This window comes from Heptranchias perlo, chromosome 10 (assembly GCF_035084215.1).
Source record: "Heptranchias perlo isolate sHepPer1 chromosome 10, sHepPer1.hap1, whole genome shotgun sequence".
NCBI classification, from domain to species: domain Eukaryota; kingdom Metazoa; phylum Chordata; class Chondrichthyes; order Hexanchiformes; family Hexanchidae; genus Heptranchias; species Heptranchias perlo.
Window position 1 is genome coordinate 42,671,001 of NC_090334.1, and position 24,611 is coordinate 42,695,611.

The window sequence follows — 24,611 nt, forward strand, 5'->3', positions numbered from 1 at the left end:
TGTAAATCCTGTAAATATACAAGTTTTATTGGATGAATCTGTTTAATAATGTGATTATTCCAAAATTAGCATTTGCAACCTCACACAACAAATCTGTACTGGGAAAGGATTATGTGGAAAACTTAACTGCAACATGTTATAACTAAGCTATATTTCAAAACATTTAATGTGGCTTCAAGAACTTTTATTAGTGTAAACTTTGGATCAAAAATATACACTTGTGCAGCAGGATCCACTTCCACAAACATCTGCAATCTCAACCTTTACATCCAACTAAATTATCTGTTGCAAAAATCCATCTCCAGCAGCACTTATAGTAACAATTTAATGCCATACCTTTACTTCAACTTTCAGAGTTCGGATCTTAAAATGCTTTTTAGAAAACATGCACTGTTTTAGACAAGAGCCTTTAGAGTACACATCAATCTTGCTCTAACGAGTGATTAAATATATTTGATACAATGTTACAGAGAACGTGTAGGAACTTTGAGCAACATGATTTTGTAAATCTGAGCAGACAATACACTTGCTAAACAAATAGTTTGTTACTTCTAAAGTAGGTTGCCTCAGAACATCAACATCATCTCTACTTCTCAGTGGAATATGCTCTCTTCATCAATGGAGGTGGTGCTTTACTAGTTTCATACATCATTTCTAGAGGTGGGTTACTCAGGCAGCACCAATCAGGAATACGACCCGTCTGGTTGTAATATTCTTTGGAGACTGAACGACTACCCAAAATGTCCTGCAGAGCACCAAAAATGGCTCCTAAAAGCAAGTATACGTAACACTTTTAGTAATAAAACAAAATAAGCACAAATATTGTATACTTTCTGCCTCATAGACCTTCCAGGACAGTTATCCAGCCTCCTAGCTGGTATCATTCCATGTTCTAGGTAATAAATGCAAACAGTTCAGCATAGTTGAAAAACAGAGGGAAAATAAACAATTTTGAAAAACTCAATTGCTCAAAAATAATTTTTCATGTTGGCTGCCAATGTACATAGATCGTACAGAATGTACAAATGCTTTCATATTTGAAGACAAAGTATGCCAAACAAGGTCAGCTGGCACTAGAGGCAGACTGCCTGGACTTACCCCTTTGCTACCAACCATATTTGCACACATTGGTACCTAATCAGCAATGACCAAGAGACCTGCCACATCACATGGTTCTGGGTCATCACAGAGGCAGTTGTAGAGCTCGAGCCAAACTCCAGCATAGGGATAGTACGGTCAGTGACAATCATAGTCAATTCTTCCCTCAACTGTTAAGCCACTGCCTCCTTGCAGTCTAGCACTAGGATTATCTGCAATATCAGCCAATTCAATGCCCAAGATGTACCAAGCAAGTGGCTGATGCATTGTTCAGCAGGGCCAGCATTTCATCTTTCCTATTGAATAGCAATGATTCAAACACTCTGTTGCATTTCACAATATGGATGGAAATCTTTGGTGGTATTTTGCAATCTCTCAGCCATTCCCATTAATAAACATGCATTGTGCAGATAGGATTTGTGGGAGAAGCACTATTAAGACAGCAATGCAACAACAGTTCCAGATGTATTTTTTGTAGGTCATTGGGGAAACATTAAATAAGAGTTTTGTTGCAATTTGCTTACAACTGCCTGCATAAGATGAGTTTGCTTTGGAATAAAATTTCTCAGTCTTACAAATTTCAGACAACAGATTCTGCTTTTCAAGGCATGTGCAAACACATGATTTAAAGTAATTGAAAGATGCCAAACATATTATAGTACTTTAATTTGCCATATTTGTTATCTTGCAATTTGTCACTCTTTAATATAAGTAAATCTGCACTTTCCTCGTTTATGTACTTTATCAAGATGTATAGTTAGCCAGAAACAATTCCATTTTTACAACCACATCCAATTGCGGAGTGCAGAATGGGGTAAAAGAAAAAGCCCGCTGCTACAGCGGTTTAATTTGCTGCATCAGTACTCTGAAGTCACACCTCCTTGTATGCAAGCTCCTGGGGCAGCCCACTGCATAAGAGGCACCTTGCCATGCATATCCAATACTGAGCCAAAACAGAGATCCGGCAGAAATGGTAACACACAGTAAATTGGACAGATGTCCCACTGTGCACCATTCCCACCCTGGGCACATGTTAATTAGTCTTAAACAGACATCTCCTAATACTATAAAACTGTGCATAATTACATAAGAGTTTCATTAATCTAGATGTGCTACAGAGAACAACTACTCACCACCTAACCAAGCCACACAATTTGGTTTTGCAGGTGGAGTATGAACTTTGAACGTCTTGGCAGCCAACACTTCTTTGTATTTCGGTTTCTCCACCAGGTATCGAATTTCAGCCATAATACGATGTAGGAAGCCAGGCAGCATTGCAGTTCCACCAATAATCACAAGGTTCTCTGCCAGCTGTTTTCTCGTATCAATAGGGCACTAGTAACAATTTTTTAAAAATTACTTTAGTAAAACAGAAGTATAATTACTCTCCCTCCATTTCTCTCAAAACTGTGCACCATGCATACCCAATAGGGCAAGTAAATTACCTACTCTCACCACTGCAGCACCACTTGTACCAGCGGCCAGCAGGCAACAAACAGTGGCTCAGTAAGACTTTCCTCCCAAATCTCTTTTCCTACTCCTCCTCTCCCCCATGCCCCATAAGGGCATACCTGGTTTCTGCTCAATCAGTGCAACTGAGACTTGGCACCTCATCAGCAAAAAGGGAAAAATATATCAAACCTGTACCACCCCACCTGCTGTGCTGCTACATAATGGTGTGCTAGAGCACTGCCTGCTCTAAATTTGCATAAGAAAGAACTTGCTTTCATATAGTGCCTTTCATGTCCTCAGGATATCCCAAAGCTCCTCATAGCAAATGAATTACTTTTGAAGTGCAATCACTTGTTATTTTGTAGACAATTTTGAACTGCAGGTCCCACAACAGTAAATGAGATAAATGACCAGTTAATCTGTTTTTGGTGGTGTTAGTTTAGGGAAGCATATTGGGCAGGACACTGGGAGAACTCCCAGCTCCTCTTCAAATGCTGCCATGGAATTATTAATGTCTACTTGAATAGGGCCTTGATTTAACAGCTGATCTGAAAGACGGCATCTCTGACAATACAGCGCTCCTCCAGTACTGTACTGAAGCATCAGCTTAGATTATGTGCTCAAGTCCTTAAGTGAGGCTTTAACTCAAAACCTACTAACATAGAGGTGATAGTACTACTACTTAGCCAAACTGCCATTAAAGCTATCCTAAACACGAGTCTCATGTCAACAATTATAATACTTTAACTCTGGATCACTTTCACATATTTAATGACAAACTATAATGTGGCATCATAAGAGGCTGACAATTTTTTTTTAATCCATCAAATTTAGAGGACACTACTCCCTCTTACCTGTAAAAGTGAGTCAAGGATTAAAGTGGCAATAGACTTCTCTTCATTATCTTGTTCAAAGAGAATTTCAATTACAGAATCTCTGCAAACAAAACAAAATTGAAAAAAAATCATCCTTGAACTGAAAATTCAATCAAATCACTTAGTTTATAACCACATCACAAACAACTAACTTAATTCAACAGTCAATGGTAACAAAGTAGACTCAGAATACAGTATTACACTCCTTAATTTAAATGTGAAATCTTGAAGATAGGAGCTCTCTGCGTGGGCAATTCCCTCCTTAGAATGGCTATAAGTTAAGAAAATTCACAAAGTTCAACAGAACAGCTTGCTTTAACACAACTACAGAATTGTAAGTCACTAGTTTTAATTTTTTTTTGGTTGCTGAGATTTCTTTACTAGTATAATTTTGCTGACATGATTACTTGCAGTAGCTTCAAGTCAATCACTACAGGTGCCATTTAAAAATATTATTTTGACTGTTTGTTTTTTTCAAAGTGGCGCTGCAGTAAAACTTAAACCAATTTTTCCAGTTTTCCTCCTTCAAATCTATATTTAATATGCTGAAACACCAATACTGACAATTGATTCTGGTTACCTGTATATTTTCCACCTGAATGTGGAGTACAGTGAAGAAAATATATCCACTGCATTGAGAGTTAGAGAAATATTTAGCATGGATGAATTTACACTCATATTAATCTTGTTGCTGTATTCTCTTGCTTACTGACTTTTGGACACATTGGGATCGATTTTAGCACCCGCGATTGGGTGCGTTCCTGGCGGGGGGCCTCCGAAAATCAGGGATTCCTGGGGCGGGTCAGGAGCCCGGCTCCAACCCGCCCACTTCCGGGTTTCCCACAGACGCGCTGACATGCACGCACAGCCCCCGCATGTGGGACTCCCACCGGCAATTAAAGCCGGCGGGGTGCCACTTAAGCTGTTTATTTTGGTATTTCAGGTCGTTTACAGACCTGATTAACGAGATATTTTAGGAGGGTTGGGATTTTACATACAACTGGGACTGTTTCCCGTAATGGGGGAAACACTCCCAGTTGAAATGGACGTGTTGCAGCCATCAGCCTGTGGCAGCTGCAAAGGTCCATTTGACAGGTGGGGGGGGGGGGGGGGGAAAGAGAGACCCTCACTCATTGCAGGAGGCCACTATGTCACTTTGGACAAAGTCTGGCCTCCACCACCCTCCTAACAATATAATTCACCAACTTGCACACTTACCCCGGTGTCCAGACACATGTACCTACCTTGCGGATCCCCGGATGGGGGCCGCCGTAGCTGCAGTCATGACCTCCTCGGAGGGCGAACAGCATCACCAGCCTCGCCGTCCACCTCCGACATGTGGAGCTCCACAACACAGTGCTGTGACACATCCACCTGCACAGCAGGAGGGAGGGCAACCGCAGAGAGATGCGCCGCAGAGGGCACTACCCTCGCCACAGGGTCCACAGACCGAGGCTCAGCTTCCTGGACCTCTCTGAGCAGCAGTGCACACGGAGGCTCAGAGTCACTCGACATGTAGTCGTGGACATCTGCAGCCTCCTTCATGCCAAGCTGCTCCCGGTTGGCCCGAGCACCATCTTCTTACCTGTCGCTGTCAAAATCACCACTGCCCTCAACAACTTCTCCTCCGCATCCTTCCAGCGTGCCACCGGCGACATCTCTCAGTCGTCTGCACAAAAGAGCCCTGCAAATACACCCACACCCATTCTGCAGTGATACAATGGGTGGCATCAGTTGTGGGTCTTCATTGTGATCCTCAGGAAAAGGCATTATTGCACAAACCAGACAAGATTCGCAAAGACGTGGTAGTAGCGGTGACAATATATGTTATGTGAGTTGATCAGAAATTAAATATAAGTAAAAACCATGACAAACCCTCAAACACCCTTGTGCATCCCCTTCATGCTCGCGACACGTTTGCCTTACGCTGCCTACTGTACATATGTGATGCATGCCCTGTGGCTGCAGCACAGGTAGTGGCAGGTTGAGTGAGGCTGACCGTGAAAGAGATGCATGAGAGGGTGAGTATGAGATAGAGCCATGAGATTGTATGAGGATTGGGTTGAGTGGTAGTGGCGGGATGAGTACTGGCGAGGTGAGTAATTGCAGGTAAGATGAGGATGAGGTTTGAGTGGGTGTGAGGGGTGATGTGACAGAGTAGTGTTGGCAGTGCAGAAGGAGATGTGGGGTGGGGGCGGTGATGTGGCAGACAGAGTGTAGGGGAATGAGTAAGTGTACTCACTTTGGCTGACCTACTTAGGTCATTGCAGCGCCTCCTGCACTGTATGCAGGTGGGCGATATGTTGGTGGTGCAGGTGACCTCCTCTGCCACTTCGAGCCAGGCCTTCTTGGTGGCAGAGGCAGGCCGCTTCATCCCGCCCGCCAGGGGGAAGATCTCTGTCCTCCCCCTCCTCCTCACCCCATCCAATGATACCTGGAGTGAGGAATCATTAAACCTGGGAGCAGCCTTCCCCCTGGGCTGCTCCATGCTGTACTTTTATCTATTTCTTGCCGCATCAGTCAGTGGAGGACTGCCGCTTTAAATAGAGCTCCTCCAGCTGACAGACCTTACTGCGCATGTGCAGTCCGCCCGCCGTGCAGCTTAGCAGTGGGGAACCCAGAACAAGAGGTAAGTGGATCCAATTAGCCTGCGATTGCGTTCAGGGCAGACTGATTTCACCAGACGCCGCCACCCCGCCGCCCTGGTAATATCGGGCCCATTGTGTATTTTTATATCCCACTTTTAAATTCGTATTCAAGTCTTATTGCAGTTTGCCACTTGTTCTTCTAAATGTTATTCATTTGACCCCACTGGTTTCTACTCTCAATCTCTATCTGTGCAGATTTCTCCACTCCCTACCCACCCCCAAGCCACCTAAGCTGTTAGTTTATACTGGAGGTTGGCTCTACAAGTGTCAACTGCCCCTGGTATCTTAGCTAAGTAGTCATTCTTCATGTGATCCTAGGCATTGAGTGTTGTTAGGTAGTTAGATGAACCTTTATAAAACACTGGTTTGGCCACAACTAGAGTATTGTGTCCAATTCTGGGCACCGCACTTTAGGAAGGATGTGAAGGCCTTAGAGAGGGTACAGAAGGGATTTACTAGAATTATTCCAGGAATGAGGGACTTCAGTTACACGGATAGACTGGAGAAGCTGGGCTTGTTCTCCTTGGAACAGAGAAGGTCAATTGAGGTGTACAAAATTATGAGGGGCCTAGATAGAGTGGATAGGAAGGATCTATTTCCCTTAGCAGAGAGGTCAATAACCAGGGGGCATGGATTTAAGGTGATTGACAGAAGGATTAGAGGGGAGCTGAGGAAAAAAAGTTTCACCCAGTGGATGGTGGGGGTCTGGAACTCACTGCCTGAAAGGGTGGTAGAGGCAGAAACCCTCATTACACTTAAAAAGTACCTGGATATGCACCTGAAGTGCCGTAACATACATGGCTAGGGACTAAGTGCTGGAAAGTGGGATTAGGCTGAGTGGCTCATTTTAGGTCGGCGTGCACATGATGGGCCAAATGGCCTCCTTCTGTGCTGTAAATTTTCTATGATTCCAAGGTTAAGAGGAGATTTGGTAAAGGTATTCAAAATCACCAAGGGTCTAGACAGAGTACATAGAGAGAAACTGTTCCCATTGCGGAAGGGTCAAGAACCAGAGAACATAGATTTAAGGTGATTGGCAAAAGAACCAAAGGTGACATGAGGAAAAACGTATTTACACAGTGAGTGATTATGATCTGGAATGCACTGCCTGAGGGGATGGTGGAGGCAGATTCAATCATGGCTTTCAAAAGGGAACTGGCTAAGTACCTGAAGGGAAAAAAATTACAGGGCTACAGGGATAGGGTGGGGGAGTGGGACTAGCTGGATTGCTCTTGCAGAGATCTGGCACGGACTCCATGGGGCAAATGGCTTCCTTCCGTGTTGTAATCATTCTATTATTCTAGTTCAACCACAGGGTACATCATAGCTGAGCTTGACTTTAGCCACGCGTGATGTCCACACTTTGCAGCAGGAATCAGGAGCAGAAACCTTGGCTGACTGCTGACATCCCTAGCTGAATGTTGCTGTATGCTGAAGCCAAATGTGGCATTCCCATCACCATCTGAGCAGAGAATAGCTAATTCAGCACAGACCATGGATCGAACCCAAGATTTTTCTGTTCTTATAGGCTCAGTTCCATATTGGACAATTTCTTTATTAACGAAGCCACTGAGAGCCTGGTTGCTCAGTTTTTATTTCCCCTCTAGCTGATTGACTTTTTCCCATTGGTTACTTAGATCCATTTCCCGCTCCAATTTTCTTTTCTGTCCTCTGCCTATATTCTTCACAAATGTATACTGATGGGTTTCTCAACTCAAAACTGAACTAATAATACTGGGGAACCATTTGATGGTTTATAGTCAGCTGATTGAAAGTGCCTGAGAATAGCCTGGGTGCCTAGTTCTCTGCTTTTCCTTTGTTGCCTCCCAATGGCAACATGGTTGAAACCAAGAACTTACTAAATGGGGAAGCTGCAGCCACAAACTCCACTTACCACTTCAACATAACATGCCATCCCTTTTCTTGCAACCCAAGTATGCACAGATTAATTTATGTTGTTTATACAGTGATCCAACCTGATTGATCCTTTGACATGCAAAATCCTCTCTCCATCCAGAGGGTATGCCACATCTGGAGGTTGTTGGGGGCGCTACAAATAAATATAAAATACCAAATTACTGCCATGCACCTCTGACTTTGCTGCTCAATTAGTCTGTCTTGTTCACCATTACTTAATGCTTACCTCAGCTTTTCCATCAATGTTAAACTTGGCAGCTTGAATTTTCAGACCCCGCTGGAGATCACTCACAAAGCAAGTACGAACTGAAAAACACAATTTTTTTTAAGTTTAAATTTTCCTAAAAATCATCTGGGGACAGAGATTTCAAATAAAATGGATGCTTATTCAGCACAGTTTAACATTTATAGGAACAGAGTAGGCCCTTGGGCCTGTTCCATCATTCAATTAGATTATGACTGATCCGTATCCAACTCTATTTACCCGCTTTGGTTCCATAACCCTTAATACCCTTGCCTAACAAAAATCTATCAATCTCAGTTTTGACATTTTCAATTGATCTAGCCTCAATAGCTTTTTGAGGAGAGTTCCAGATTTCCATTACACTTTGTGTGAAGAAGTGCTTCCTGACATCACCCCTGAACTGCCTAGTTCTAATTTTAAGGTTATGCCCCCTTGTTCTGAACTCTCCCATCAGAGGAAATAGTTTACCTCTATCTACCCTATCAAATCCTTTAATCATCTTGAACACCTTGATTATATCACCCCTTAATCTTCTATACTCAAGGGAATACAAGCCTAATCTATGCAAGCCCCGGTATCATTCCAGTGAATCTGCACTGCACCCCCTCCCAAAGCCAATGTCTCTTTCCTGAGGCTGCATGTCTAGAACTGAACACAGTACTCCAGATGGGGTCTAACCAGAGCCTTATATAACTGTAACCTAACTTCCATCCTTTTGTATTCCAGCCACTTGAGATAAAGGCCAACATTCAATTAGCCTTTTTAACAAAAAAAGTATGGTTAGGCATTTTAAAATTTAAAAGCAGGCAACTTTCTCATGCTTCATCCTACAGTTTTCACTGGGCATTTCACTTCCATATACCATTATGCACCTTTTTTGTTACATCAGATTTCATTTTAATATGCTGTGAAGAGTTATTTCATGCTTTTAAAAGAAATAGGAAAGTTTGGTAGTCCTAGCAGCAAGATTCTGAACAGATATGAACTCCAGATGCTAACTTTTTTTTTTGCAAGAAAAGTTAGATTAAAAAGATCAAGGGTTACACCAGAAACAATAATCCATTTTGCGCTTTCAGATGACGACCAATCCACTGCATATTTCAGCATTTTATGTATTTTTCTAGATTTTCAATATTTGTAGACTTACTTTTTATTTGATAAGCAAATGTATTTGCTACATAAATCTTAAAATAGCAATGAAGGTTCATACCTTTAACATCCTCTAGGGTTTCTTCTGGAAGTGAACCTGTTGAAATTAATTCGGGAATGACATTAGAGCCCATGCCACTTAACTGTTACATTATAAAAGTTAAAATTAAAATTACTATAGATACCTTTAAAAATCTAACATTCAAATTATTTGAAAAGTGAACTTTTTGCCATTTTTACATTTTAACCAATGTGCTTACATAACAGTGACTACATTTCAAAAAGTAATTATTTGGGTGCAAAGCATTTTGAAACCATTTATAAATGCAGGTTATTTCTTTCTTTTAAAATACAGCAAAATTATTGATGGAGTGCCATGAAATATCACCTGTAAATATACAATATATTAAAATATTTCTATTTCAAGCCTTACTCATCACAGAAGCCAAGCCTTCTCCAGTGTTAGTCCCCGTGTCCACAGTGCATTCTTCTAATAACCGTGACTGCAACTCTCTTCAGTAATAAAAATATATTTTTTTTACTTTTTCATTTTATAAATTTCAAGTATACAAACATCAATAAATGCACAGAAGTTACACAATTTAAATCATTACGTGTGGATTGTTTTTCCTCCCAGTGGAAGTGCTTCCCAGGCATTCAAAATAGGAATTCCTTCATATATCTGACAAAGCTAAGGTTAAATTTCAAGTAGGCAAAAAGCTTAATACACTTACATGCATTTTCTCGATTGCTTTACATACCATCATTACAGTCACTGTTTCCCCTTTACCCACCCTGGTCAATTTTCTCCCTCAAACCTTACAGCACAGAAACAGGCCATCTGGCCCATCAAGTCTGTATCTGTGTTTTTCTCCACATAAGTCACCTAGCCTATACGACTTCCCTGCTTTCTCCCCATACCTTTTAATATTCCTCTTTTCAGGCAATTAACTCCCTCTGAAAGTAATTTATGGACTCTGCTTCAACAATGGTTTGTGGCAGAGAATTCAACACACTAGCCATCCTCTGTAATTTTCTTTCTAACTTCCCTTCAATTGTTTTGTGATCATCTTCTTCAATTTGTGTTCTCATTACTTTCCCATCAACCAGTAGAAACAATCTATCGCTATTTACCTTATCATTAGCCTGCGTTATCTTGAAGACCTCCATCAGGTTACCGCACAACCTTCTCAGCGCTAGTGAAAAAAAACCCCATAACTCTAAAACCTCCCTTCCTAGCTGTAATGGCTCATATCTGGAAACATCCTGGTGAATTGACGTGCACCTTCATCATTACTTTTATATCTTTCCTATAATAGGTTACTGCAACTACGGCTAAGCAAAGTCTTGTACAAGTTCAACATAATCTCCTTGCTTTCGCATTCTGTGCCACTACATACTAAAACAATAATTCAGTTTGTTCTTTTTTTAAAAAATAGAAAAGGCCTTATCTACTTGTGAATTTTCACATTCTCTCACTTGGCCTTTTTATACTCCTTTTCGTAGCTCACCTTTTTTAATATATATTTGCCGATTTTATTATCTGCCCCGTAAATGCTTTTTAAAAAAAATCAAATTTGATCTAATCCCCCTTTTCATCCATGGAACTCCAGCTTCCAATATACACTTTTTTTTTTAAAAACCTGAAGGTGTTGATTCTTTGACGAGGTACACTTCCACAGGTGGCCTTGGTACCTTACCCAAGTGGGTATTTTTCACACATTAACCCAGACAGCAAGTATCAGCAGGCTTTTTGGTCTGGGACCATGACATGAATGGATAATAAATTAAAGAATGAATTCCTAACAGCAGCAAATTTCACCCAAACTGTTGACAGGGCTGTGTGGATATTCTTAAAATTAAACCATAGGCTACTGGCTTGTCCAGGGAAATTCTGGTCTCCCTAGGTATAACTTTAAAAAAAATTTCACTGCAATGTTGAAACAAACATTATTACAGTAGCTAACTATATACACTACAAAAATAAACACTTGAGTGTTTAAATGCTTTACTTCTACTGACCATCTTCTCTTGTCCCTTTATCGCACTCATTTATCTTGAATTTTATTTCCACATAATTAACCTAAATCTAATCTAAACTTGTTTCCACTTTTAAAATACTATGCTTTTTTTTTAATTTGCTAATAAACAGTTGCAACGGCATATATTTCAGTTATTCAAAAGCTGAAGGATTAAGCTATTGTAGTATTACAAATGCAGTTAAGTCAACCTTTGACATGTAAAACTCATCAAAACAGGAAAGGCAGCCAATGAATGAGCAATTTCATATGTGGTCAACAGACCCTGAAAGCACAATACATGAATAAATGCAGCGACAGAATGGCAAGGGTTAAACCTATGAAACCATTTTGTGCAAATTGATTTATTAAATCCAGGAAGAAGGAAGATAGCAACCATTTAGAGGAGGTCCTATCTTTGTCAAACTTTTTCAGAACGCCATTAAATTCAATTAAATTTGCATGCCGAAATTTCTTTATTACAACCGTGGTTCTATTTACTACCAGTACTTTTTTTCACAGTCTATATTGATGATGGTTACAAACTAGACAAGTTGTTTTTAGTAACCAGCATTTATTTCATCCTTTATAAAACTGAAGTTTCAAAAAGATACAGGTATGGCTAGTGCTTCTGTGTATCCACAATCTAATACCACAGCAGAATTGATGCCGAGAGTCAGTAGAGACATGAGATGGCTTGGAGCAAAGAGCACTGAAGGAACCTACAAAAATACAAAGTGGAGAAATCGTATAACTTACTTGTGATTTTCAATTATATCCAAGGGACTCAATTTCTATGGAAAATCCAAATGTAATACTTTAAAATATCTATTCATCAGTTGCTCACATTTGCTTCTCCGCAACTGCAGTGCAGTCACCAGGAGATAATTCCTGCATGAACTCATTTTCTTTCCTCTGCTTCCCCATTCCATCCAGAAATGGAGCAGGTTATTCTAGTGCGGCACTCCATCTAGTGGCATTACAAAGAACTAACAAACCTGGTCAACTTCTGCAATTCAAAATGTAATTTCTCAGCATTTTCATTGCATCAATCGTAAGCATGATAGGTGTTATTTTAATGTATTTACTTCACTCCCGTTTCACCCAATGTGCACACACTCTTCTCCAGTTAAGAAGGTAGGTAATCTGTTCTTGGCCTTCTGCCAATGCTGCTAAAAGCTTACTGTTAAAAAGTGCACAAGAGTGGCCTGGAATAATTTGCTCACCAACTTTCCCTTTACAAGACATTTTTCACAATTCCAGGCAGACAGGTCACATTTGTGACCTCAGTGATCTGTATGATGAAAATGGGTCACTGCTTGTTTAAAAAACTAAATTGGTTACACATCAGCTGTTTTCACATCTATTCAGGCAAATTACAAAATCCAAACTCTAGCAAAAAAAAGTGAACTACTTCAGAAATCACATAAACCAGTAACAGATTTATACGGGCAGTCACTGAGTGAACATACAAACTAATTTCCAATTAGATTACGCTCCAGTTAATCTAGCTCATTTATTCTCTTTAGTCTTAATCCATCATTAGCTGCATCCTACCTCAAAGTGCTTAAAGAACACTCTGGTGAGCGTTTCTCTGAAGTGTGATGGACACAGAACAGATTCAATAATGACAACACGACGATCCCTTGGGTTTACCAGTAAGTGTCTGTTAAGGAAAAGGGGAAAAAAGACATATTATATTAAAATCAAATAGAACTGGGATGAGAGAGTTGTCTCTGAGATGAGGAGGAATTTCTTCACTCAGAGGGTTGTGAATCTTTGGAATTCTCTACCTCAGAGGGCTGTGGATGCAGAGTCATTGCTTGTATTCAAGGCTGAGATTGATAGATTTTTGGACTCTAGGGGAATCAAGGAATATGCGGATCGGGCAGGAAAGTGGAGTTGAGATTGAAGATCAGCCATGATCTGATTGAATGGCGGAGCAGGCTCGAGAGGCCGTATGGCCTACTCCTGCTCCTATTTCTTACGCTCTTATGTTTAACTGATTGTTGATTAATTTCCCTGTAGAAGTTTGCAAGTAGAAATTAGTCATCTATAAGCCACTTAGTTTGATTTTTTAAAAATGGAGCAATTAGAACGTAACCCATGATTAAGGATCAATTGCATCCTGCTCAGAATTTAAATGAAAATTGTACTTTAAAAATATCTTATATTTGAAGTCATTTTTCCCTCTAGAGAAGAGGAAAGAGTAATATGGTAGTCACTGAATTATGGAGACTGGATTAAGGTTTGCACCCACAGTTCCCCACACAGCAAGTTTTCAATCCTTAAAAGATGGTGGGGAAGAATTTCTATGGGTACTCTTCCGTAACTTCAGAAGATACTCCGGAAAAACAGCATTAATGGCCTTTTACGCCATTTCTTTGGGGTTTCTGCCAATCTTCCGTGAAGTTACAGTGGGAGATCAGAATACCCTCTTCTCCTCTGAAGATTTTACCCTTGGTATGTTATTTTTTTTTAAAAAGAGGTAAAAGATGCTCTTGCATGTGTTCCAGCAGCCAGATCAAGAGTGGCATCGTGTAGGGATTGGGAACAGGTTTGCTCTCCTTGGTGGGGAAGATAAATACCTTAAAAAACAAGTAATTGAGAAATGTAATGGAGATTCTATTGTGCTCTAAATTTCAGTTTGCTTTGCATGCAGCATAGCATTAAAATATTAAATTACAAGGTTAGTAAATTTTTTAATGTACACTACCTGAAGTACAGCATGTGAATGAATTCCTTCAAATAACCATAAAGCTCTTCAGTATTGATATTACACTGAACTACTTTAACAGCCTGCAAAAAAAAAACAAAAGTCACCCACAGCCAAGATATGTGCATTATGAGGTTTATAATTTATGATCATTGCCCTATATATCCACACTGATTATGATTTCTATGGGGACAGACAGAACTAGAACTACTCCATAGAAGTATCACACCACCAAACAGTTCACATCTATTACTGCCACCATTATAGCTGCAAAGCTTTGCTATTTGGCTCACTGTTAGTCATGTGCAAAACAGAACACATTATTTCTCAGTAACACCTTACCTTCTGGTCAGCTGGCTTATTATAACCCTGGTCTAAGGTCATAAAATCTCCCCTCTTTCTATCTTGCAATATGAAGTGCAGCGCCAAATTAATCATGCAAATTGACACTACAATTCTAATAGAAATCAGTGGGTAAATCACTGATCAATCAGATATATCAGTTTCATATATCTGCTCTATATGATAAACAGCTTGTGGTTGCAGCATTCCATTGGCGCTGTCAGCATGATGTTATGTTACTTAACATTACTTGACAGGCCTACCACATTTGGAAGCATTCATCTCATTGTGATTAAAAGTTGAAGGACAAAAATTGAACCACAAATGTTGGAAAACTGGAAATGTAAAGTTAAACGGAACAGATGAAAAAAGTCCATTAGAAGAAAGATAAGAAGCACAGTGACCCTCAGCCAGAACAAAAAAAGGTCAAGAGTTCTGTAAAAATTGCCAAAAAGCACGATTGAAAAAGCATTTGCATCACCTCTCCCGTCCCGAAGGCAGAAAACAGAAGACCAGCAAGCACAAGCAGAAGAATACGTCGCCACAATGACCCAGAATTTACTGTAAGTGGTGAACGAACGGCAACTGCCCTTGCCCTTGCCCATTTACTCTCCATGAGCTTCTGCGTTGGAAGTTACTGTAAGTTAGAGATCCGAACAGCGTGGCATCCTCTACAAGGTATCTGGGATCCGTGTGAACAGGGCCAGCAACTGCGTGTCTCCATAACCAATCAGATTGAAGAATCGTTAAGGAGCAGCGTAGAGCCTGAACCAGGAAGTATAAGACAGAATAATGAATTCAATGTCAAATCAGGTACAGTAAACCAAAGAGAGGGAAAGATTGGATTGAGAGAGAAAAAAACGACAGAAAGTAAAAAAAAAGTATTTACAAATTTTTTAGATCTCCAGCAACAATTAAAAGCTGAAGAAATGAGACTCCACACTTGTAAAAGTTAATTTTCAGTGCCAGAGAGGTTGTTTAGTAGTAATTAAGACTTACGACATCATTAAAAGGGTGCTTAGACTGGACAAGCCCTAACTTTCTGAGAGAGTTTAGTACATATCTACCACGCATATACAGGATCTTCACGCCGTTCAATGAATTTGAACGGTGAGTCAGACAGAGATGCCGTTTTCGCGAAGCTGATGGAGGGGCAGCGCATCTCAGACAGCAACATCTGGATTTTCACATTTAACTGCACATGTGCGCTCGCCAAAAGTTGCTGTCCGATTTGCACATAAATAACGGAGAGCGCTGTTAGCCTCACCATTATTTTCACAGTAAATTCCGGGCCAATATAACTGGAAAACATTTAAAGTATCTCATTACGAAGGCAATCAACAGCACAGAAAAAGCAAAAGCATGATCCCAGTCTTCTTGCACTTCTCCCCCTCCCCATTGTCATTCAACCACCCCGAATGGAGTTGGATTTAGGCCATCCCCACCTCCCACAATTAGCTAAATTCTGTCAGTGCAACACCCCCAGCAGGATTTTAATCCTCAAACTCCTTGCCCCAAAGGAATGAGAGTGACACCCCTATTCCCCACCCCTGATGGGCAAGATTGAACCCTCCTCCCCTCCACCCCTTCCACCCCCCAAACAAGCTGGCTGCATTTCCTAGTCCAACCCATCCACTGGCTACCAATCTATCCTCTCCAACTGGCTACAGTTGCCCCACTTCCATTTTATAGTAGCCACCTCCCTGAATTTCCCCATCCACAGTATTCCCCTTCCAAAGAAGCTGCAATTCTCCTCCGATAGCTGGCTGTTCCATTCCTCACTCCCCTTATCCCTGCCGATCTGAATTCCCCTTCCTCAGCAGTGTTTCCTCTCCCCCTCTCCTCCCACTGTTTTCTCCCTACTCCCTCCTTTCCTCAACTATTTCCCTGGCATCGGTTCCATTATCTCCCATCTTCTATTCCTGCTTGATCTGAAAAAATAAAATTGTTCTTGAATACCCATGTTCAATGCTACAGGAGATCGATTGATGTGTGTATATGCATATGATGTATGAAATGCCGTCAAAACGGTAACAAAACCCTGCACCTCACTCTCCTCCTTTAAAGACCCTCTTTAAAACCCAACTCTTTGACCAAGCTTTTGATCACTCTTTATATCTTCTTCTTTGGGTCTGTACCATTTCCCCTCCCTTCTGCCTCTGTGAAGCACAATAGGATGTTTTTTTATGTTAAAAACGCTTTTAAGAATGCAAGTCATTGTTGCTGTAACTGACACTTTCAATCAAGTTCAAATTATACCACATTCAGGTTTTGCATATAATATTGTGCCCTAAAAGATCCATTTAGAATTGTGGGGTGGATTTATAATGCAACTTTAGCATCACTGCAAAGAAGTTTCTGCTTATTGGAAATGCTAAAGTTGCAATATGAATCAGTATTGTGTCACAACCTGATTCCAGAGAAAAGCATGAAACCCTCAGGAGCAGGCAGACTCATACTACTTGGGTTAACACCTGATAGAATTTAACTCCAGCACAATGCCAAACCCCCGCAGCAATTTTTTAAAAACCTACCTGGAGTTGATTTAAATGTTGAGAGTGCAAAAGCTCCTAGCCGCAGTCTACATATTTAAATTTCGACCACTAGTGAAAACTACATCCCACCATACTAACAAAGTTCACTATAAATAAAAGGAGGAACAAATTATTTTTGCACCAACATTACACCCACTTTGAATTCAATGAGAATCTTAAAAATTGGTTGCGGAATTGTGAAGTTTTAGGATTCTAGACCGTAGCAAGGTCAGTAACTCATGCCCCAGTTAGTCACCACCCGTAAGACTGGTAGCTGCACAGTTCGTAGTAGGCTGCACTGTGTTTTAAGGCAGGCTGTGAATCACACTGCGACAACAGGAGAAAGTTTCATTATCAACCAGTAAATATTTTAATGTTTAAAGATCGCAGGCAGAAAAGATTTAACTGTTTAAGTTTATAAAATACCTAGTAGGTTTAACAGACCACCTGAATGCTTTTTAAACCCAGCCAGACACTGTACCAGAGTTATATTCCAAGTAGCATCATGCCCCAAACCGTATCAGACAACCTTCTGAAAGGGTCTCATACTCCTGTGTCAATTGGGATCACACTCTGAATTGAAAACTGCTTTGGTGATGTAAAAATTGCATAATAAGTGCCTGCCCCAAGCCCACTGCAGACAAGCAAATAAAAGTCTTGCATTTCCAGAGTACCTTATCACATCTCCATAAAACATCTCAAAGCACTTCACACCAATAACTTTTTGAAGCGCAGGCACTTAATATAGGTAAAATGCTTACTTGGGCTATACCCGGCTTCTTAATTTCACTAGGGATGATGCATCTTGGTCCAGTTTCTCCAGCAAAACCACATCTAGAAATTGAAAGAGAAATCTTCAATGTACCTGATATTACTAAATATCATAACTGCGATAACCATTCTGAACAAAAGTTTTTCCTCACGTCACCACTATTCTGAACATGCAATGAAACTTTAAAAAAATACATTACTTGGCTAGTGACGATGCTACACATCTTTTTTCAAAGCAATAGATCAATTAATAGAAAATAAACATCTAGCCACTCTTTCAGCAATGAGGTTTTTTAATACTTTTTTAATGGATTTTTTCCCCCTTGCCAGTTTTCTCTGGCAACTTTTGACCAAAGGGACCATCATAGCCTGACTCCATCCTATCCACATCTGATGTCGAAACATGCAGGGGTTTCTGGTTAGTGAAGAGGGGTGAGAACCAGGATGATTATCCACTATCTAATCTAGGAGTAAACAATTTTACAACACCAAGTTATAGTCCAACAATTTTATTTTAAAATCCACAAGCTTTCGGAGGCTTCCTCCTTCCTCAAGTGAATGTGAGGAAGGAGGAAGCCTCCGAAAGCTTGTGGATTTTAAAATAAAATTGTTGGACTATAACTTGGTGTTGTAAAATTGTTTACAATTGTCAACCCCAGTCCATCACCAGCATCTCCACATCATAACCTAGGAGTGTCGAGGCTGCTACCTGGCTGAGATCAAAGAAGTCAGCACAAACCAGAGATTGAATCTGGGATCATCCTGGTCTGTAGTCAGCTGCTCACTGGATAAATTTACTGAGCAATTGGGAAAATAAAAACTGGATCCATCATTTTGTCAGTAAGACTTTTGGAAAGCAAATTCTAGCATCTACTCCTTGAATAATTTTCTTTCATCTACCCCAATTCATGCCTCATAGAAGGTACATTGCATTTTTATGTACTCTTCATACTGTATTTATACTCAGACTGGTAGATGCAGGATGGATTCCAACCATTTCGAACTGCCTTTCTGGATCTCTAATTCCCCAGCCCAGCAATTACATATACAGTAAGCTTCAATCAAAACAGTTACAATTTAAGAATTTAGAGAGTATGTTAGTGGCAGTGTCTACAATCGCTAAACATTTAAATTAACTCCAGGTAAATTAAAGAAGTTTAAACCCAGTTCACACCACACTGGAGTCACATATGGTGTCTTACTACTTCCCCCAGGGAATCTCACTACTAGAGTCAAGCCAGGCCTCGACTCTAAATTCAAACTGCACCTTGAGCTGCTATGAAGCAGTAACTGCTTTATAGCATCACCAATGTTACAACACAAAGCACCCTTAGATTAAATGGTGAGACACATGTTTAGTTGCAATTTTAAACAGTGCAGTGACAGATAGAAAGATCATTCACATTTCAAGTCAGAAAAAGACTATATTCTCAAAATCTATTTAAGAAATGTTGGTGATTGCTTTCTTTTCTTACTGCTGATTGGAATATATTAAAGGTCTAAACTCACACCTTCTATGGCTCAGTTACGTTAATAGAGCAATTAGAAATTTATTTTCTTATCTGATGTTAATTATTTTGAAGAAGAAATGTAAGATCAGGGCCAAACTGATGGAGGGGAAGTTGTATCACTATTATTCAGCAGGTGAAGAAAGAGTTGAAGTCCATCCAGGTGTCAGAACTAGTTAAATCTGAGCCCAAAATGTAGATAAAGCTAATCAGCAAGGATTGCTAACCCACCAAGGGATGAGAATCTGTTGCAGCAATCTGTGCATTTTAATTCCTGCAAACAACAAACAGCTTTATTTAGTTGTGAAAAATACCTTTGTTCCAGTTTGAACTTTAAAGGGGATACGAGATATCTCTAACCCCAGTTTGCAACCATTCTTCAGTGGGTCTCTGCATGCTAGGCAATTAATTGGCTAGGGTGGAAATGCTCCATGATCATAACATCAACAAATTGCATTTATATAGCACCTTTAAAAGTAGTAAAATGTCCCAAGAAGCTTCACAGGAGTGTAATCAGACAAAAGACTTGACACTGAGCCAAAGAAGGAAACATTAGGATGGGTGATCAAAAGCTTGGTCAAAGAGGTAGGTTTTAAGCAATGCCTTAAAGGAAGAGCGAGGTGGAGTAGCGAAGAGATTTAAGGAGGCAATTTCAGAGCTTAGGGCCTGGACAGCTGAAGGCGCAGCCGCCAATGTTGGGCGAAGTCAATAATATGTGTACTTCTGAAATCTACCAAACTTTAGTAATGTTTAATTGATTCAGAGTTAAGTAATGGTCAAGTAAAATCTGGTGTTTCGATCTTTTTCTACTGTTCAGTTTTTACAGTTCAAGATCTAATTTGTATTTTAGCCTTAGTTGCACTCCCTGAGAGTAACTGATCTTCTGCTATCTAAAAAATTAGGGTAGGTCACAAGGAGGCTCATTGAGCAAATATCCATAAGAGTGTTCTGTTGAACTCTGAAAAATGTCATGCTGCCAGATCCTGAGCAGATAATCAAAATGTCATACTTCAGTTCATAGGGAGCATGGGCTTATATACAGGAGTAGTCCTTGAACATGAGAAGGCTGAAAATGGTACATGAGAAGGCTGAAAATGGTACAGGCTAAAAATTGTAACATGTGCTATGATACTTTAAAAAGTACGTTAACTGACCAATGACAATAATACACTCATTGCATTCTTAATCACAGTTGTGCCGTTATGGAGAGCTGTCTTGACACAGGGATGACAGTGGGGGGAAAAAATAAGATCATTCCTGGGCCACTCTTGCAAAACATCTAGTGACAGCTTCAGAGTGCTGTTGGCAAAAGACTAGGAGCAGCTCACCCATTTTCTTGAATGCAGGTGATGATTGGCCCCAGGGGACTATGCCCTCAAATTTTAAAAAATCAAGGGAAGAGTAAAACACTGTCCACTGGGAGGGCAGCATTAATCTATTTATATCAACGTTTTGAGAGCATCCTTCAAAATTCAGATGTCACACTTCGTATAAAACGCCAATAAATCACATCTGGATAATCTTGTATATGTGCACACTTCCTGCACACAGCATTAATTCCTGTAAATATTTATAATAGTATTCTGTATGCCAACATTGAATAAAGGGAATCCTGTAATAAACAGTTGCCTGTCATGATGTAGTTGCAAGGACATTCACCACTGGTGGTACTGTGGCAGATTCATCCAGGTTTATCAACCATTTTATGGTTCACCGAATCTGAAGACAACTTTGAATTTTAATTGAATTGATTTCCTTTCCATTATTTTTTAATATCTATTTTCCTTTCCTGAGCCTTTCCCTGCTTTGCCCCTGATTTCTCAACGCTCATCAGCACCCCGACCTCTCCTTACCTTTCCTGGCACTACTGTGCTGCCCTGCTATTCTCTGCAGCTGCAAGTTCATCTTCTCCCTGTCCTCTTCTTCCATGTTCCCATTTCCCCTAGCTCACCTCCTGACCAGGCCGCAGTACCTTCCTGCTCAGCTAATGGCCAGGCTCCACTCTTTTTCACCGGTGCGGCTTCCACCTTGGGCCGGCCTCTCAACCTGCCCAGCATATACCCTGCCACTGGCTTCATCCCCCAGTTCCACCCCATTTCTGTAGTATGGCAGATCCTCTTCTGTGGTGGTGCGGCTTTGAGTTAACCTTCACTTTCCTGCCCAGCGTCTGGCTTGCTCCAATTCCAGCCCACAACAGGGCTCCACTCCCGGATTATGAGACAATAGGAGGCATAATGAGAACAATCAAAGAAATAAGAGATATATACAAGACACACTATCGCATGGTAATATCACTTCTGCCATTTAACCATCGCCTATTCTCCACTCAAGCACTTTACAGGTCATTGTTTCCCCCCCTCCCCAATGTGTGTGGTTGTATTTTTCCCCTTCCCCATGTTCTGTTCATCTGTATTATTTTCTAGTTCTGATGAAGAGTCCATAGCTGGAGATCATGTGTGTTCTCTCTACCAATGCTGCCTGATCGGAGTGTTTCCAATGTTTTCAGTTTCAGATGTCCAGCATCAGCAGCAATTTTCTTGTTCTTTCCAGTTAATGATTGACCTGTGTATTGCCAGCATTTTGTTTTTAAGCCTTTATTTACCTTGTAAACCAACAAATCTCTTTAGATCAAAAATATGACTCTTTATTTGGAGCAAGACTCGTTTAGTTCATTTCCACGGGTTTAATTTTAGGAAAACCACTGAGCTCTAGGTTAAAATGAGCTTGCCATCTCAACTCATTCCAAAATTTCCCCGATGCCAGCAGCTTGGTCACTCCACAGATATGATGTGGAGATGCCGGTGATGGACTGGGGTTGACAATTGTAAACAATTTTACAACACCAAGTTATAGTCCAGCAATTTTATTTTAAATTCACAAGCTTTCGGAGACTTCCTCCTTCCTCAGGTAAATGTTCAAGAGCTCCTTGAAGCCTACGCATTTATACATATAGAACAATACATGGTGTTTACAGACTGCCCCTGCAACTGCCCGTTGCCAAGGCAATCACTGTGTTCAGACAGAGAGGTGTCACCTGCAGAACCCCCGAATACACATTCAACAAAAAAACAAACAGGGAAAAAAAACAGAGAGAGGCAGAAACATCCGGAAGGCAGAGAGAGCCAGCAAATGACCCATTATATTAAAAACAGATAACATTTGTTCGCTGGTGGGGTAACGTGTAGTGTGACATGAACCCAAGATCCCGGTTGAGGCCGTCCTCATGGGTGCGGAACTTGGCTATCAATTTCTGCTCGACGATTTTGCGTTGTCGTGTGTCTCGAAGGCCGCCTTGGAGTACGCTTACCCGAAGGTCGGTGGATGAATGTCCATGACTGCTGAAGTGTTCCCCGACTGGGAGGGAACCCTCCTGTTTGGCGATTGTTGCGCGGTGTCCGTTCATCCGTTGTCGCAGCGTCTGCATGGTCTCGCCAATGTACCATGCTCTGGGGCATCCTTTCCTGCAACGTATGAGGTAGACAACGTTGGCCGAGTCACAGGAGTATGAACCATGCACCTGGTGGGTGGTGTCCTCTAGTGTGATGGTGGTATCTGTGTCGATGATCTGGCATGTCTTGCAGAGGTTACCGTGGCAGGGTTGTGTGGCGTCGTGGACGCTGTTCTCTTGAAAGCTAGGTAATTTGCTGCGAACGATGGTCTGTTTGAGGTTGGGTGGCTGTTTAAAGGCGAGTAGTGGAGGTGTGGGGATGGCCATAGCGAGGTGTTTGTCCTCATTGATGACATGTTGAAGGCTGCGGAGAACATGGCGTAGTTTCTCCGCTCCGGGGAAGTACTGGACGACAAAGGGTACTCTGTTGGTTGCGTCCCGTGTTAGTCTCCTGAGGAGGTCTATGCGATTTTTTGCTGTGGCCCGTCGGAACTGTCGATCGATGAGGCGAGCGTCATATCCCGTTCTTACTAGGGCGTCTTTCAGCGTCTGTAGGTGTCCATCGCGTTCCTCCTCGTCTGAGCAGACCCTGTGTATTCGCAGGGCCTGTCCATAGGGGATGGCCTCTTTGACGTGGTTAGGGTGGAAGCTGGAAAAGTGGAGCATCGTGAGGTTGTCCGTGGGCTTGCGGTAGAGTGAGGTGCTGAGGTGCCCGTCTTTGATGGAGATTCGTGTGTCCAAGAAAGAAACTGATTCTGAGGAGTAGTCCATGGTGAGCTTGATGGTGGGATGGAACTTTCTATGGACCCACGGCAAGGAATCACTAAAGAGACTACACGATAACATCAACAAGTTCCATCCCTCTGTCTGAACACAGTGATTGCCTTGGCAACGGGCAGTTGCAGGGGCAGTCTGTAAACACCATGTATTGTTCTATATGTATAAATGCGTAGGCTTCAAGGAGCTCTTGAACATTTACCTGAGGAAGGAGGAAGTCTCCGAAAGCTTGTGAATTTAAAATAAAATTGCTGGACTATAACTTGGTGTTGTAAAATTGTTTACAACTCCACAGATAAGTCAACAGAAATAAATCAAAGCAGAAAATGCTGGAAACACTCAATAGGTCACACAGCATCTGTGGAGAGAGAGACAAAGTTAACGTTTCAGGTCCACAGATGCTGCCTGACCTGCTGAGTGTTTCCAGAATTTTATGTTTCGATCTCAGATTTCCAGCATCTGCAGTATTTCATTTTTTGTTCAACAGAAATAAATGTCTGGTCCCCTTTTTAACCCAGGATCCCGAAACTACTGGTTACAGACCACTCGCCTTCACTCTTCCATATTCCCATCCCTTATAAGGGATCGCCAACTGGGCCGAGCTCACTCCACTTTGACTGACACACATATATTACGTAGAACTCGCAGCACTGAAACTGGCCATTCGGCCCAACAGGTCTATGTCGGTGTTTATGCTCCACATAAGCCTCCTCCCACCCTACTTCATCTAACCCCATCAGCATAACCTTCTATTCCTTTCTCTCTCCGAATATTCTCCCACTCACTTGGTGTATGCGGCTCCCAGATCGATCACAACCGCCGTCTTCTCGCCTCCAGTGCCCAGTCCCTCGAACAGCGGCATCCTCTCGCTCAGCTCGCGCTGCAGCCGCTGCGAACCGTTCAGAACGCTCGAGACTGTAGGCCCCCGAGCTCTGTCTTGCTCGTCATTCACTGACATCAGGGCGGCTCTTTCCCTACGCGCGGCATGTCTTACAAAATGCCCGATTGCATTTCCGCACGCCTTACTTCTTTTTTTAAAAAAAAACAAAACGCTTCTCGGTTGATTTGTTTCTATCTAATGACGATTTTCGAGTAATTTGGCAAAAAGAAACCTCAACAAATTTGCCAGGCACTAATTGGACTCAACGGTTCGTGAGAAGCAGCACAGGAAACA

General features: G+C 41.4%; 1 protein-coding gene across 1 annotated transcript; it reads right to left on the reverse strand.

Moving 5' to 3' along the window:
- Positions 1–162: 162 nt before the first annotated feature.
- Positions 163–24,524, reverse strand: actr10 (actin related protein 10). Its single transcript, XM_067991553.1, has 13 exons — positions 24,223–24,524; positions 17,755–17,827; positions 14,118–14,200; positions 12,959–13,067; positions 12,016–12,123; positions 9,998–10,065; positions 9,817–9,896; positions 9,445–9,480; positions 8,217–8,296; positions 8,050–8,123; positions 3,405–3,486; positions 2,232–2,433; positions 163–768 (listed from the first exon to the last, which is right to left on the reverse strand). Exons 1-13 carry the CDS (start codon positions 24,393–24,395, stop codon positions 587–589), a joined length of 1,350 nt encoding a protein of 449 aa, XP_067847654.1. The 5' UTR covers positions 24,396–24,524; the 3' UTR covers positions 163–586.
- Between the last annotated feature and the right edge of the window lie 87 nt (positions 24,525–24,611).

What these genes read in the sequence shown, in the direction of transcription:
- actr10 (XM_067991553.1), bottom strand. Translation starts at nt 24,395, where the DNA reads ATGTCAGTGAATGACGAGCAAGACAGAGCTCGGGGGCCTACAGTCTCG. An exon ending in CAGAAGCACTAGCCATACCT is followed by an intron (nt 10,066 to 12,015) that starts GTATCTTTTTGA and finishes TAGCTTTGTCAG; the next exon opens with ATATATGAAGGAATTCCTAT. An exon ending in AGGCTTGGCTTCTGTGATGA is followed by an intron (nt 9,481 to 9,816) that starts GTAAGGCTTGAA and finishes TAATTTCAACAG; the next exon opens with GTTCACTTCCAGAAGAAACC.